General features: G+C 40.7%; 1 protein-coding gene across 10 annotated transcripts in view; it reads right to left on the reverse strand.

Moving 5' to 3' along the window:
* PPP1R21 (protein phosphatase 1 regulatory subunit 21) overlaps positions 1-14,611 on the reverse strand; it is a 76,622-nt gene that overhangs the window by 44,358 nt on the left and 17,653 nt on the right. For all 10 annotated transcript variants that reach the window (XM_063616874.1, XM_063616873.1, XM_055240941.2 and 7 more), the window contains exons 4-11: positions 13,923-14,024; positions 11,926-12,090; positions 11,695-11,753; positions 10,607-10,701; positions 6,553-6,605; positions 5,900-6,049; positions 332-433; positions 153-241 (exon numbers count right to left, since the gene is read on the reverse strand). In XM_063616874.1, coding sequence (XP_063472944.1) covers positions 153-241; positions 332-433; positions 5,900-6,049; positions 6,553-6,605; positions 10,607-10,701; positions 11,695-11,753; positions 11,926-12,090; positions 13,923-14,024 — 815 coding nt within the window. The remainder of the gene's footprint in view (positions 1-152; positions 242-331; positions 434-5,899; positions 6,050-6,552; positions 6,606-10,606; positions 10,702-11,694; positions 11,754-11,925; positions 12,091-13,922; positions 14,025-14,611) is intronic.

Below are 14,611 nucleotides of genomic sequence, written 5' to 3' on the forward strand. Positions count from 1 at the left end.
ATGCTTTTCCTTTTTCATGGAAGTCCAAATTAACTGTGAAGCAGAAAAGTCAGGCAGATCACAAGAGGCATAGGTTAATATTTTATTAACGCCAGCCCAGGTCAGGTTACACCCACAATTCCCCAAGTTCCCTGACCTCCGGGGGTAACTACCTTTTTAACTGATAGGGAAGAATCTTCCTAAGAAAACATATGTAGGAGGTTAAGTGTTCTGAAAAAGTTTTCAATTTCACAGTTGTCTCCTGGAAAAGAAAAATAATTTCAAGGTTAAAAGTGCTACTGGACAAAGAGGAGCTCCCAGTTTCCAGAAGTAAAACAAGGAAGAAAATTACCAAGACAGTCACAGTATCCTCAGTGATACTTTCAAATAAATGAAGCATTCCTTCCTCAAGAGGGCGGACATAGGATGCATTTTCATGAAGGTATTGTGAGAACTAAACAGAAGGGAAAGTATTGTGAATTAAATCACTGGAAAATAACAAACATCAACACATTTCTAAATGGACCCACCAAATTATAAATCTAAATTGTAAACCTGATAACGGCTCACTGCAGCCTCAAACTCCTGTGCTCAAGTTTTGGAAACTTTTTTTTGGAAATTTGGTTTAAAAGCCAAACACAGATGCTCCCCTCTAATAGTCCCAGATGATACCCCCAAGTCCCTATCCCATTCTAAATCGAGGAACTAGAAGAGGGATGACACAATTAATAACCAGGCATCAGAGGAAATAGGGAGGGAATACTGCATTAGAACCTAGGACCAACAGGTCAGCCTCCCTGAACACCTGCTTCTCCATAGAGGTCCCAGTATAAAAACAAACAAAAAAGATTTGAAAATCAAGACTGTATGACAAAAATTTTTGTGTTATATATCTAATTTTTAAAAAACAAGCCTATTGAGGACAGCTTATTTTTAATGTATACAATATTTGGTGTTAACAAATTCCAAGGATGTAATTATCAAAATGAGGATACAGAAACCTTTTTTTTTTTTTTTTTTGAGACAGAGTCTCACTCTGTCCCCCAAGCTGGAGTGCAGTGGTGGGATCTTGGCTCACTGCAACCTCTGCCTCCCAGGTTCTCAAGCAATTCTCCTGCCTCAGCCTCCCAAGTAGTTGGGACTACAGATGCGCACCACTACGCCCAGCTAATTTTTGTATTTTTCATAGAGACGGGGTTTCACTATGTTGGCCAGGCTGGTCTCGAACTCCTGACCTCAGGTGATCCACCCACCTCAGCCTCCCAAAGTGCTGGGATTACAGGTGTGAGCCAACATGCCCAGCTTAAAAACTTTTTATAACTGTCACTGATAATCTTAATATTTACAAGGGACTAATTCAGTATGAAGAATAGCTTCAGAAAAAAATCCTATAGGCATTTAGAAAATTTATAGGCAAAAAGATTATTTTCATTTATTAAATATCTCAATTATCTAATATTATATAATAGCTCAAATTTCAATTTCTCAGTATAGAAATATAAGATCTCATTTTGCAGAAACATGATTCAACTGACCCCATCCACTACAAACTACACAGACACATGGCCCTGGGTAACTTACTTAATGTCTTTGGGCTTCAATCTTTAGAGCTGTATAATATAATGCACTCTAAGCTTACAAGTCTAAAGGTCTACTTTATGATGCTATGAACAAGTTTAAACACTCCAGTCATCTTTTAACAAATGGTTTCTGAATCTCCTTCAATAATATAGACTTATAGAATCTTTTATAGGCCAAAGCACCAAAGGTAAAGTAATGAGAAATACATCAATTATTCAAAGTAATGAAATGTTTCAAACAAATTAAGATTAATACATTTAATTCTCACTATGTGGGTATAACATGGCAACAAGCTAAAATAAAATTCCAATAATGCACAAAGAACCAGTATTGGATAGTATATTCTATCCAATACTGGTTAGCATATATATATATATATATATATATATATATATATATATATATATATATACACACACACACACACACACACACACACAATTCAAATATATTGATATGGTTTGGCTGTGTCCCCACCCAAATCTCAGCCTGAGTTGTATCTCCCAGAATTCCTACATGTTGTGGGAGGTGTCCAGTGGGAGGTAATTGAATCATGAGGGCCAGTCTTTCCTGGGCTAGTCTCATGATAATGAATAAGTCTCACAAGATCTGACAGGTTTATCAGGGGTTTCCACTTTTGCTTCTTGCTCATTTTTCTCTTGCCACCTCCATGTAAAAAGTGTCTTTTGCCTCCCGCCATGATTCTGAGGCCTCCCCAGCCATGTGGAACTATAAATCCAATTAAATCTCTTTTTCTTCCCAGTCTCAGATACGTCTTTCATGTCTTTATCAGCAGCGTGAAGATGGACTTATATATATATACACATACACACACACACACACACATACACACATATACACACATACATTTTTTTTCTTGAGACAGGGTCTCACTCTGTTGCCCAAGCTGGAATGAAGTGGCACAATCTTGGCTCACTGCAACCTCTGCCTCCTGGGCTCAAGGGATCCTCCCACCTCAGCCCACCAAGTAGCTGGGACTACAGGTACAAGCCACCACACTTGGCTAATTTTTTTTTTTTTTTGGTAGAGATGGGGTTTCACCATGTTGCCCAGGCTGGTCTCGAACTCTTGAGGTCAAGCGATCCACCCGCCTCAGCCTCCCAAAGTACTCGGATTACAGGTGTGAGCTACTGTGTCTGGTCAGAAAATATTTTTTAATATTACAGGAAGTATAAAAGAAAGCATAACTACATTAAAATGTTGCAGTACTGTCTTCCCTATCCAGGTCTTCTGAAAGCTTTTTCCCACAGTGATATTAAAGAACATTTCAAAGGCCCAATGTTTAACTTTTACAAACTTCAATAGATGTGTAGAGTCAGACCAAAATTGATGAAAGCCAAGCACCTAATGATGGCTTCCTATGTGTAAGACATAACGATGATGATCCTAAGAGCTAATCTTTATCAGGTGCTAGTACTACATGCCACGCACTGTTTCTAGTGCTTTACAAAATGTATTATCTTATTGAATCCTCAAATACGCTTACCTGTGAGGTAGGTCTTCTATCTCCCATTTTAAAGATGAGAAAACGGAAGCGCAGAGAGAGTAAGTATATTTCCCAAGAGGACATAACTGAGAAAGTGGCAGAAATGGACTGGGAACTCAGGAAGTCTAACTCCTGAGTCCAAGTCTTTGCTGCACTAATAGGCACATAGGGGACCCACAGACATAAACACTATTCAAACCCTGAAAATACTGCATGAAGCACAAAACAAGCAGGGAATGAGAATCAGGTTATATAGGACGAATGGCATGACTCATATTTCAGACTGCCACATCATGAGGCACTTACAGCACACATGTATAGCAATTTCCCTCAATTTCCACCCTATGAGAGTCAGCTTCTAAGATGGTCTCAATTGTCCCCACTTCCTGGTATTTTTGGTTTTGTGTACTACCCTGTCACATTGTTTCAAGGTTGGTCTGGTCTGTGGATACTGGAGAAGTGATAATGTGTGACTACCTAGGCTATGTCAAAAGGCACTGTAGCTTCCACCTTGCTCTTAGATCGCTCGCTATGAGAAATGTTAGCTGCCATTTATGAGGACACTCAAAGAGCCAGGCAATAAGAAACAGGTTCCCAGCCAACTACGAGCACTAACTCACCAGGCACGTGAGTCGGCCACCTGGGATGCAAATCCCCCAGCTCCAGTGACATCCTGACTGAAACCTTATGAGAGATCATGAGCCAGCTAACTAGCCCCTCCATTCTTGACCCGCAGCAACTGTGAGACAGTAAATGTTTGTTGTTTTAAACTACTAAGTTTTGGGGTAATTTATTACACAGCAATACATAGCTAATATACTCACAACATTTATTTTATCCTTTTCAGTTAAATGAAATTTTGTAAGCTACCTTAAATTGTTTTTTAGAATTAGCAGGGGAGAAAAAAGGGAAGGAAACAAGCAAAATCTAATGGCCCAAAAAAAGCACACGGACTGAAGGAAGTGACATTTAAACCCTGTTTGAACCTCACAAACCCTGAAAATGCCCCCCAAGCTCAACTGAATAAGCAATGTGTCTGCCACTCCATAACTCGGCAGGAAGGAAAAAGGTCAACTATACCACGCAGGTTGTTTTACTCCTAAACATGCCCAGTGATGAAAGTTATACTGCGAGTACAATCAGGGAGAGAAATGCCAGCAAATTAATTTTTCCGACAATAAAATGGTACTTTTATGCCACACCCTGATCAAAAAGCTATAGAGGCCTCAATCCTTTTTTTTTTTTTTTTTTTTTTTTTTGAGACGGAATCTCGCTCTGTCGCCCAGGCTGGAGTGCAGTGGCGCAATCTCGGCTCACTGCAAGCTCTGCCTCCCCGGTTCACGCCATTCTCCTGCCTCAGCCTCTCCGAGTAGCTGGGACTACAGGCGCCCACCACCACGCCCGGCTAATTTTTTTGTATTTTTAGTAGAGACGGGGTTTCACCGTGGTCTCGATCTCCTGACCTCCTGATCTGCCCGCCTCGGCCTCCCAAAGTGCTGGGATTACAAGCGTGAGCCACCGCGCCCAGCCCTAGAGGCCTCAATCCTACAAAGTGAAGGTCTATGTCTTGGCCTGCCCTTAGGGGCCTTTTAGAATCTGAAGCCATTTTTTCTCTTTCAACCTTACTTTCCATTCCTCCCCTTCTGAGGACTTCACATTTCAGCCAAGACAGTTTGCTCATTATTCCCTCCCCATGCCTCACCCTGTTCCTAACCCCCACACTCCCTATGCTTTCCTGCTCCATGATTTTGTTCATGTCATTCTCTTCTGGGGGGAAAAAGTGTATCCCACTTCTCTCCTCCTATTTAAACCTTGCTAATTTTTCAAGACCCATTCAAATCCCCAAAAAATCTTTCCCAGACATTACCACCTACAGTGACCTCCATTCCCTGGTGATCTCATACCACTTACTGGCCATACCACTCACTCGCTCATACTGAGGTGTTTTAAAAACTCCCCTAGGGCCAGGCACAGTGGCTTACACCTGTAATCCCAGCACTTTGGGAGGCTGAGGCAGGCAGATCACCTGAGGTCAGGAGTTCGAGACCAGCCTGGCCAGCATGGCAAAACCCTGTCTCTACTACAAATAGGAAAAAGAAAGAAAAAAAAAATTAGCCAGTGTAGTGGTGCACGCCTGTAGTCCCAGCTAGTTGGGAGGCTGAGATGGGAGGATCACTTGAGCCCAGGAGGCGGAGGTTGCAGTGAACCAAGATCACACTGCTGCACTCCAGCCTGGGCAACAGAGCAAGACTCCGACTCAATAAAAGAAAAAAAAAAAAACCTTTTTGATATGGTTTGGCTCTATGTCCCCACGCAAATCTCATCTTCTAGCTCCCACAGTTCCCACATTATGGGAGGGACCCAGTGGGAGATGATTGAATGATGGGGGTGGGTCTTTCCCATGCTGTTCTCACAATAGTGAACGGGTCTCATGAGATCTGGTGGTTTTAAAAATGGGAGTTTCCCTGCACAAGCTCTTTTTTGCCTGCCGCCATCCACGAAACACGTGACTTGCTCCTCTTTGCCTTGATTGTGAGGCCTCCCCAGCCATGTGGAACTGTAAGTCTAATAAACCTCTTTCTTTTGTAAATTGCTCAGTCTCCAGTATGTCTTTATCAGCAGTGTGAAAATGGACTAATACACTTCCCTAGTATTTAATTCCTTAAGAATCTCTATTTTTGCCATATTTTACTTTGAGAGTAAAAACTATGACTTTTGGGTTTTTTCCATGTCCTTTGCAGTACTTGGATGGTGCACAGAAGAGGTCTAAAAGCAAATAATATCTCCCTATTTTGTTCAGGGCAAACAAAATGTATTCTGAATTAAATTTACCTTCTGATTCAATGGAGATATAGTGTCAATGGCAGAATCAACAGGAAAAATTTGAATCCTCTGTTCTGTGTAGGTATGAAAGTTTAGAAGAGCCGTCACAAGATCCTGAACAAAAGCCAGGGCCTGCCCAGCAATATCTCGCATCTTCAGCTTTAAAATGAAAAATACACAGTTAAGGTCAACTCTCAAATTATTACCCTAAAAGAACTTTATTGAGTCTGTTCTGGAGAAAACATTTGAATCCTAGTGTGATTATTCCTTAATTTAAATTCATCCGCTCCTACTTGAATTTTAATATTCCTATCTAAGTAAATTAGAAAGCCACCAGTTTGGCAAATACACCTCCTGCACTTAACCCAGACCACATAAGTATAAGGTCTACCAACCTACAAAAAAGCATGGCTCAAAACATTAATGCATCTCATAATTTAGTTCTAATCTTATCAGACAAGAGAGATAGCAAAAATCTGTGTTACCTATGAATGCAATAAAAAGCAAGCTACATTTGAATAAATGTATGAGAAACACTTAAAGCAACAGTTAAATGCAATGACTGAATGCACTAAACAGAGGTCCAAACACAACTAATTCTTGTTTCTGGAAAGTTTGATGTATACATAACTGAAAATAAAAACATGTACTTCATCCTTTACCTGGTGTCTCCTATTGTGGAGTGGAACGTTCAGAGCGTTATACTGACTATATTCTACAAAAGAGAAATAATGTACATTAAGTCTCTCATTTCACATATACTGGAAAAATAGCTTAAATGCAAAATAATGAATGCTCTGAAGCAAAATCAACCTTACGTAAGAATTTAAAGTGATCAACAATACAGAATAATGGAATTTACATAGAATCAGTGGTTTCTCAGATAAAGTAATACTTCCCACCTTTTTTAACTTCAGGCTTAAAAAAACTCAAACAAATCCGGTGTTTCCATTTCTAAGAAATCATTTCAGGCCGGGCGTGGTGGCTCACACTTGTAATCCCAGCACTCTGGGAGGCCGAGGCGGGCGGATCACGAGGTCAGGAGATCGAGACCACGGTAAAACCCCGTCTCTACTAAAAATACAAAAAATTAGCCGGGCGTGGTGGCGGGCGCCTGTAGTCCCAGCTACTCGGAGAGGCTAAGGCAGGAGAATGGTGTGAACCCAGGAGGCGGAGCTTGCAGTGAGCTGAGATCGCGCCACTGCACTCCAGCCTGGGTGACAGAGCGAGACTCCGTCTCAAAAAAAAAAAAAAAAAAAGAAATCATTTCAAATACTGCTTTCAGGCTTATCAAGACTACTTAGAAAGGCTCATGATGTTCTTGCTTTTTTCAGTCATTCTCCCTTCTAAAATAACCCTCCACAAAGCTGCCCCACTAATCAGCAAAAAATACCAGTTTTCCTGACACTATATTACCGGAAAAATCTATCACTGTCTGCCACTGTGGATCCCAATGGCTCAATCCTAACTTTCCTGGATGGCATCACTATCTTTCTCAGTCTTCCTCTCTACCCTGGTCTGTTACTAACTTCTGGCAGCTTCCTCATACCTAGCCATACCTCCTCAAACTCCTCCTTAATGAGCTGCATCTCTCCTCATCTCTACTCATCCCTTCAGCCACTCTACCCAGGTTGTCACTCAGAATGACCCCAGTGCCAAAATACGATTCGGAATGTTCCTGTGGCACAGTCACCCAGTTCCCTTTTACGTCTCCATTGCTACTCACTAAGCTATACATTACCAGCTTGATCTCCCGTCCACCAACACCTCTGGACACTTCTATCAGCCATCTTTCAGCCTTGCTTATTTTGCTTCCCAGCCTGGTCCATTGTTTCAACAACGCTTTTGCTAATACAAATCCCAAGTAAGGTCCACTACAATTTACTCTGCCTAACTGCAGGGGGCTTCAACTCTACTCAGCAATCCACAATTTCATTGCCGTGTGCCTATTTTATTTCCCATGGCATCTATCCCAAACCTTTTCTGTTTTAAGCTCCTAATACCATTCCTCCTCTCCTCTCCACTACCCAATGGATAGGATAGCCTCTCCCTACTCCACCAAGAAAATCACAGCCAAAGCAAAAGAGTTCTTACACTTCCCACCCTCCACCTCGGTCTACTGCTTGCATATCCTTTCCTCAGCTAACCGTCCTCCTGGGCCCTTCTGCTTCTGACCCCCTCAGGGCCTTAGGACATAATCACTCACTGCTTCTATCTTCAGTATCTCCTCATTACATATAAAGCATTTGCTGCAGCTCATTTAACTGTCTCCACAGCGAGTCTCTTCCATTACTTAATCACACTTAATTCTCTGCCCTGACTCCTGTCCCCAGCACAGGCAGCCTTTTCTTTCACTTTGCCCGTCTGTCAGGCTCTCATGCTTCTCCATTTCCTTCATTCCCACTGCTCAAAAAACAGCATTGCTCTGCCTGTTTCCTCAGCACCCATTCACCTCAACTCCCTGTGCTGGCAATCCAGTGTCCACCTACACCCTGCACAAAAGCGCTCCTCGCAAAGTATACTAGTCCTCTCAAGGCCACAAAATCCAGTCACCAAACCCAGTCGCCTTGATGCATCACCCTCTGACCTCTCTACAGCAATGCACAGAATGACCTGCACCATCAGGTTGAAATTCCCTTCTCCAGCTTCTACCTCACCCCGTTCCCACAGCTCCCCTCTGCCTCCTGATCACTGGGATGGAGAACTCACCAAGGACCCTGCACAGGCATGAATGCACTGTGCACCCACCACTCCCAATATGAGGGCTCCTCCAGCCCAATAGTGTTGACATCGGTTTCTCTCCCGAAGTCTAGTCTTTCATTTAGAAAGGCATACATCAACAGTTATATAGATACATATGAACCCATCTGTCAGAACATTAAACAACAACGAAGTTAACCTCATTGTCTCTCCCATAAACCTGCTCCTGTCTGCCTCTTTTCTTTCGGTCAACTGCATCAGCATCTCCCCCATTACTGCCTCTTTCTCCCTTGTCTCCTTGAAAGGACCAATCTGTTCCCTCTCCTTCCACAAGATCTTCCACATCTCTCCAACCCAAGCTAAGCCTCCATAATAGCACGCCAGAACTATCATCACAATAGTCTTTGACTCCCTTGTCCCACTCCAAGGTAATCTACACTCTGTTGCCAGATTAACCTTGTGAGTACACACATAGTAACATGATGTTCCCTGGCTCAAAAACTTCTCCAACAACCCCATGGCCTTACGAATTAAGTTCCCAGTCCTTAGACCAGAACACTAGGGTCCAGTCCCACCATACCTTTCAGAACTTACATGTCCTTGCCCTGCACATCCCACCCACCCTAAGTCTCCTGTCATACTGGATTACTGCTCCTGAGGGCATGATGACACCTTTTGTCCTATACACCATACTTCACGTAATTCCTTAGATTTTACCCTTATCTCTGCCCAATAAAACCTGCCCACATATCCAGGCCCAGCTCAAAGCACCCGTTTTCTGGGAAGGCTTCCCTACACCATGCCACCAGAAGTAATATGTCCTTCTCTGAAACCGCAGAAGGTTCTTTATGGCACCGTCTAGTTTATATTGTTGACATTTCTACATCTATCTCTGCCTTACCAGGCTATAAACTGCTTGAGGTAGAAATTATTACTTACCAATTTTTGCATCCCCTATGCTACTGACCTGTCTAGGCACTCAGCAAATGATCTTTAAATATTTCAGGACTAAAAGTAATAATCCACATGTGACAAGAAAGGGACCTAAAACAGGGTGACAACTAGTATTAGAAAAGGAAGGATAAATCCATGATTCAGAAGGAAATTATTAAAACCTAATGATTGAGACAAGGCTTAAAGGGAAAATGTAATGCCACAGTTTCAAATCCAGTGAATCTAGTAGTATTTACATTAATGTAGAAGCTAGAAGCAGGTGTTATTTTCAAAGGGGAATTTAAATTTTTGATACAATGATGACATGGGCTGATTTTAATCTTAAATCGAACTGCTGTTTTTCTTTTTTTTTTTTCCTCTTTCTTTTTTTAGGTCTTCCCTAAACAAATTTAGGGGAAGTAAAATATTAATTTCAATCATGTGATTACAGAAAAAGGAAATGTGCATCAATTTGAATGTAAGTTTCAAAATCCAAACAAGCAAATATTTTCCTTGCTTTTGAGGTTTTGACTTCTTACCTAAAGGTTGCAAATTTGGCACCTATTACACATGTAAAGTAGTATTTTTTTAACTTTTTTTGTTGTTGTTCTTGGGAATGTAAATTACCAAACCATTTCTAGGGTGAATAGGAAGAAAGGCTTAACCAAGTTAGCTTCCTAGCTATTGCTGGGAATTGACCAAGGGGTAAGACATCATTTTGAGAAGATTTAACTCCCACCGCCAAGCCTCATTTCCCCCACCCCAATCAACAATTTTTCTTGTACAAATATTCAACTATTTATGTGCAGGTTGTTTTTTACCTTGGAAAATGCTAAATACATGCAATCAAAAAACGTGGATTTGGGCTTCTTCCAAGAAGACCAGCTTTGGAGTAGTTATATGACAATTTAAAACCTTCCTGTTAAATATGATTGCCACGGCTGATCAAACGAACAAAAAGAAAGCAATCTTCTGTTGGGCCAATTAAATTTTTGCCCAAAAGATTAGAAATTACTTTAATTAGGTGGCTACCACAAAGAGATTCAAAGTTACAAATAATGGAAAACGGTACATAATACCTACTTGTATCGTTAAAAGGTACTTTTTCATTGATGATTGACAAGGATTCCTCCAATCTACCTGACAAATCTTCATGAAGATTCTTTAACTGTAATTGACTGCCAAAAAAAAAATACAAAACCACATTATCACCAATCATTGAGTGAATCCTCATTTATTTGTTACCTCAACAGCTGGTAGTAGGCTTCCAGAGAACTGTACCTGACATCTGGGATACTCTTGGCAGAGAGTTGTTAAAAGAGGAAGATAACAAAAACACTAACCTGGCTTCTCAAGTCCCAGGGACTTCTGGAGAATTATGTGGAAGTTTGGAGGAATTTATCATGGTACAAGTGTCTTAGCCAACCTTACATTTATTTCCCCAAGCTCAAAGTAATCTTAGAGCCACTTCAAAATCACAAATGTTCTCGTTACAACACATAAGTATTCACCCTAGTATCACTATAGACTCTTTTTTTAAGTACATATTATATTAGCCTTCTTTTCCCCTTGAACTCAAAAGCTGATAATTTCTGGGTTTGGTTCAATTATGCACACAGGTACACATCTAAATCATGCATGTAACTATAACAATGCAACAAAATTGATATGAGAAATTCACTTAGTTGATCCTATTAAAAACTAAAATATTATTATCAAATAAATGTTGGAGTATACCTTTACCATGCATTACTAATAGTTTGATTTTAAGATTTATATATCTCCAAATTAGATCACATAACCTCTATTTTATTCAAAATGTACCATTAAAAGATTGGCATGGTGATTATCAGTTTTCCTTCCTGGGACTATCAGAGGCCCCTTCTGTTAAGAATAGTTTCAAACAGAAAGTCTCCAGTCTTCAGTGCAAGAGCTCCAGAACACGATCTGCCACAGCCGCAAACCCTTGGAGGCTGAGGACTAATACACAGGCCACTCTATCAAGAATGCTTAGGGCCCTGGAGACCCCAGAATTGAAAAGGACCCTGGAGATTACTCCCATTTTCTCCTTTCAGATATAAGACAGTTAAGACAGAGGAGGTGCTACAATCAAAACTCATGTCTTCTGAGTCTTGCTTCAGAACCCTCTTGGAATTCAAGTTTCCACATACCATTCTTCCGTTCGAAGTCGACATTCCTTGGCTTCCTTTTCTAGAGTCTGAGATTTTACCTGAATTTCAGAAGAAAAAGAAAAGCAGATGGCTCAGGCTACAGATAGGAGACACTTAGTAAGACCCTGCAGGCAAAAGTCTCACCAGAAATAACTAACTCTAAGTGCACAGACAATTTATTAATACTAAAGCCGTAACTATTTTTTAGTGTGCTCTCACAATGGGGCTTACTTCTAGTTTAGCCTTGTCGTTCTGCAGCTTCTCAATGGTTTCCATGTACTTCCGGGTGAGACCATCAACCACAGCTTGGTGCTGGGCTGCTTCTGTCTCCAGAGTGGCCAGTCGACTCCTCAGCTCCGCTTCCACATGCTTGTGCTGCTCATCAGCTTCAAAAAACTAAAAAGAGAAGACCATTTTCTCTTCTCACAATATCCTAATATACATAAATGAGAAAAATAACAGCAGTGACTATTCACTGAGCAACTTCCATATGGTTCCATATGCTGACTATGTTAAACCCACACAGGCATTATCTCATTAAATCCTCACAGTATATCAGAAGTAGCTACAGTTATTCCTCTTTACAGATATGGAAACTGAAGCTTAAAAGTTACATAACTAGTCTAATGCCTCACAGCTAAAATATAGTAGAAATGAGATTTGAACACAGGAAACCTACCCCAAAGCCTGCACCTCCTACCTCTCAGTCTCATGAATTTCTATTTTAAACAATGTCTGGCATACACAGAATTCAACTGATCAGAGTATAACTTTTCTACTAAGCTAACTTTCACATAAAATAATCAAAATTAAAACAGGTGTTATTCTTAAAACAGGTAAAGCTCTTTCCTGTAATTAGAGTCCAATACTAATAAAGAATTATGAACACTTAGATATAAAATACACTGAGGTCAAAAACTTAATGTTTTCAAAGACTGAAAAGTGTGTGTGTGTGTGTGTGTGTGTTTCCTACCATTTGACCAAAAAAAAAAAAAAAAATTAGGAGGTTATAGTTGGATACACTATACTATGAATTTTTTGTTTGTTTGTTTTGAGACGGAGTCTCACTCTGTCGCCCAGGCTGGAGTGCTGTGGCTTGATCTTGGCTCACTGCAAGCTCCGCCTCCCGGGTTCATGCCATTCTCCTGCCCCAGCCTCCCAAGTAGCTGGGACTACAGGTGCCCACCACCTCGCCCAGCTAATTTTTCGTATTTTTACTAGAGACGGGGTTTCACCGTGTTAGCCAGGATGGTCTCGATCTCCTGACCTCGTGATCCGCCCACCTTGGCCTCCCAAAGTGCTGGGATTACAGGCGTGAGCCACTGCACCCAGCCCACTATGAATCTTAGAATATGCTCAATGGTTTGGGGGCAGGCACTAACTTTTCAACATTCCATAAATATCTGTGCACCTGACATAAGTAAGACACTGTCCTGGGACTGGGCATAGAAAACATACATGGTTCATACCCTCAGAGACCTTACAGTTTAACAGGGGTAGGGAGAAAAACCAACTAAACATCAGTAAATTAAAAAACTAAACATCAGTTAAAAAAAAAAAGGGAGGGGGAGGGAAAAAGCAAACACCATTTATTGGTAAGCTCCCATTTAAATGATACATGTAATCACTTCCTATATAAAATGAGTAATGCTCAGTATATTTCTGCACTGTTAAGTTACAAAGCTATTCTGCTGTCTTTCTGAACATATGCATATACTTCAAAGCACACATCCACATTAAGACTGTGTGATATTTAGGCCGGGCGTGGTGGCTCAAGCCTGTAATCCCAGCACTTTGGGAGGCCGAGGCGGGAGGATCACAAGGTCAGGAGATCGAGACCATCCTGGCTAACACAGTGAAACCCCATCTCTACTAAAAATACAAAAAATTGGCCGGGTGTGTTGGCGGGCGCCTGTAGTCCCAGCTACTCGGGAGGCTGAGGCAGGAGAATGGCATGAACCCAGGAGGCAGAGCTTGCAGTGAACCAAGATCGTGCCACTGCACTCCAGCCTGGGGGAAGAGCAAGACTCTGTCTCAAAAAAAAAAAAAAAAAAAAGACTGTGTGATATTTAAGAAATGAATAAGTGACAGCGACATATATACTTGAAGAGCACAGAAGACATTAACACACCCACGCAGACACAAAACACTCTATCTGCATTAGCTTTTCCACATTAACAGATCACAGACCCATTTTTTAATTCATATGGAAAAACCGATTTTCTCACTTGTATATGCAACCGTTCATTCTCTTCTATCTTCTTTTGCAGATCTTCATCAAAGACACTCTTCTGCTCTTGACTCAACTGAGAAGAAGATTCTCCACTTTTCTGATGGAAAGAATAAGTTATGTCCACATAACTTTCATCTTTTAGAGAAACATCCTAAAGTACACAGATTCTCTATCACCTTAGAAGCTTGTCTCTTCTACGTGTTCACCATTCTCAAACAATACTGCAAAAGGTATACAGTTCATCATTTAACTTTTCCTATGTGACACAAGTTGAAACTGCAAATATTGTAATGAGCAGGAAAGCTTTAAAAAGAGAGAAAAGAACAGATAAGGCTTACTATTCTTTGCAGATGAATTCAGGAGTAGTTCTGTCGGAGGACGGAGCAGACCTAGAAAGCTCCAGCAATATAAAATAAGCTCATAAATATCATTTCAATTTGATCTTTTGGTTTGGGAAATGAGAGTTATAGCAATTTCATGAGTCAGAGTTGTTAAACTCCGTAAGAAATTGTAATAAATTCTGTAACAGCATCCACAAAGGTAAGTTTATACAAAAGTTCATATAAATTTCTAAGTTAAAAAAAAAAAATAAAGCTATTATAAATAAATAGAAAAATTCTCAAAGATTATTTAAAAATCCCTTCCTTTTAATTTTTTACTAATATGAACTCATTCTACATAGAA

This window comes from Symphalangus syndactylus, chromosome 14 (genome assembly GCF_028878055.3).
Source record: "Symphalangus syndactylus isolate Jambi chromosome 14, NHGRI_mSymSyn1-v2.1_pri, whole genome shotgun sequence".
In the NCBI taxonomy this organism is placed as follows: Eukaryota; Metazoa; Chordata; class Mammalia; order Primates; family Hylobatidae; genus Symphalangus; species Symphalangus syndactylus.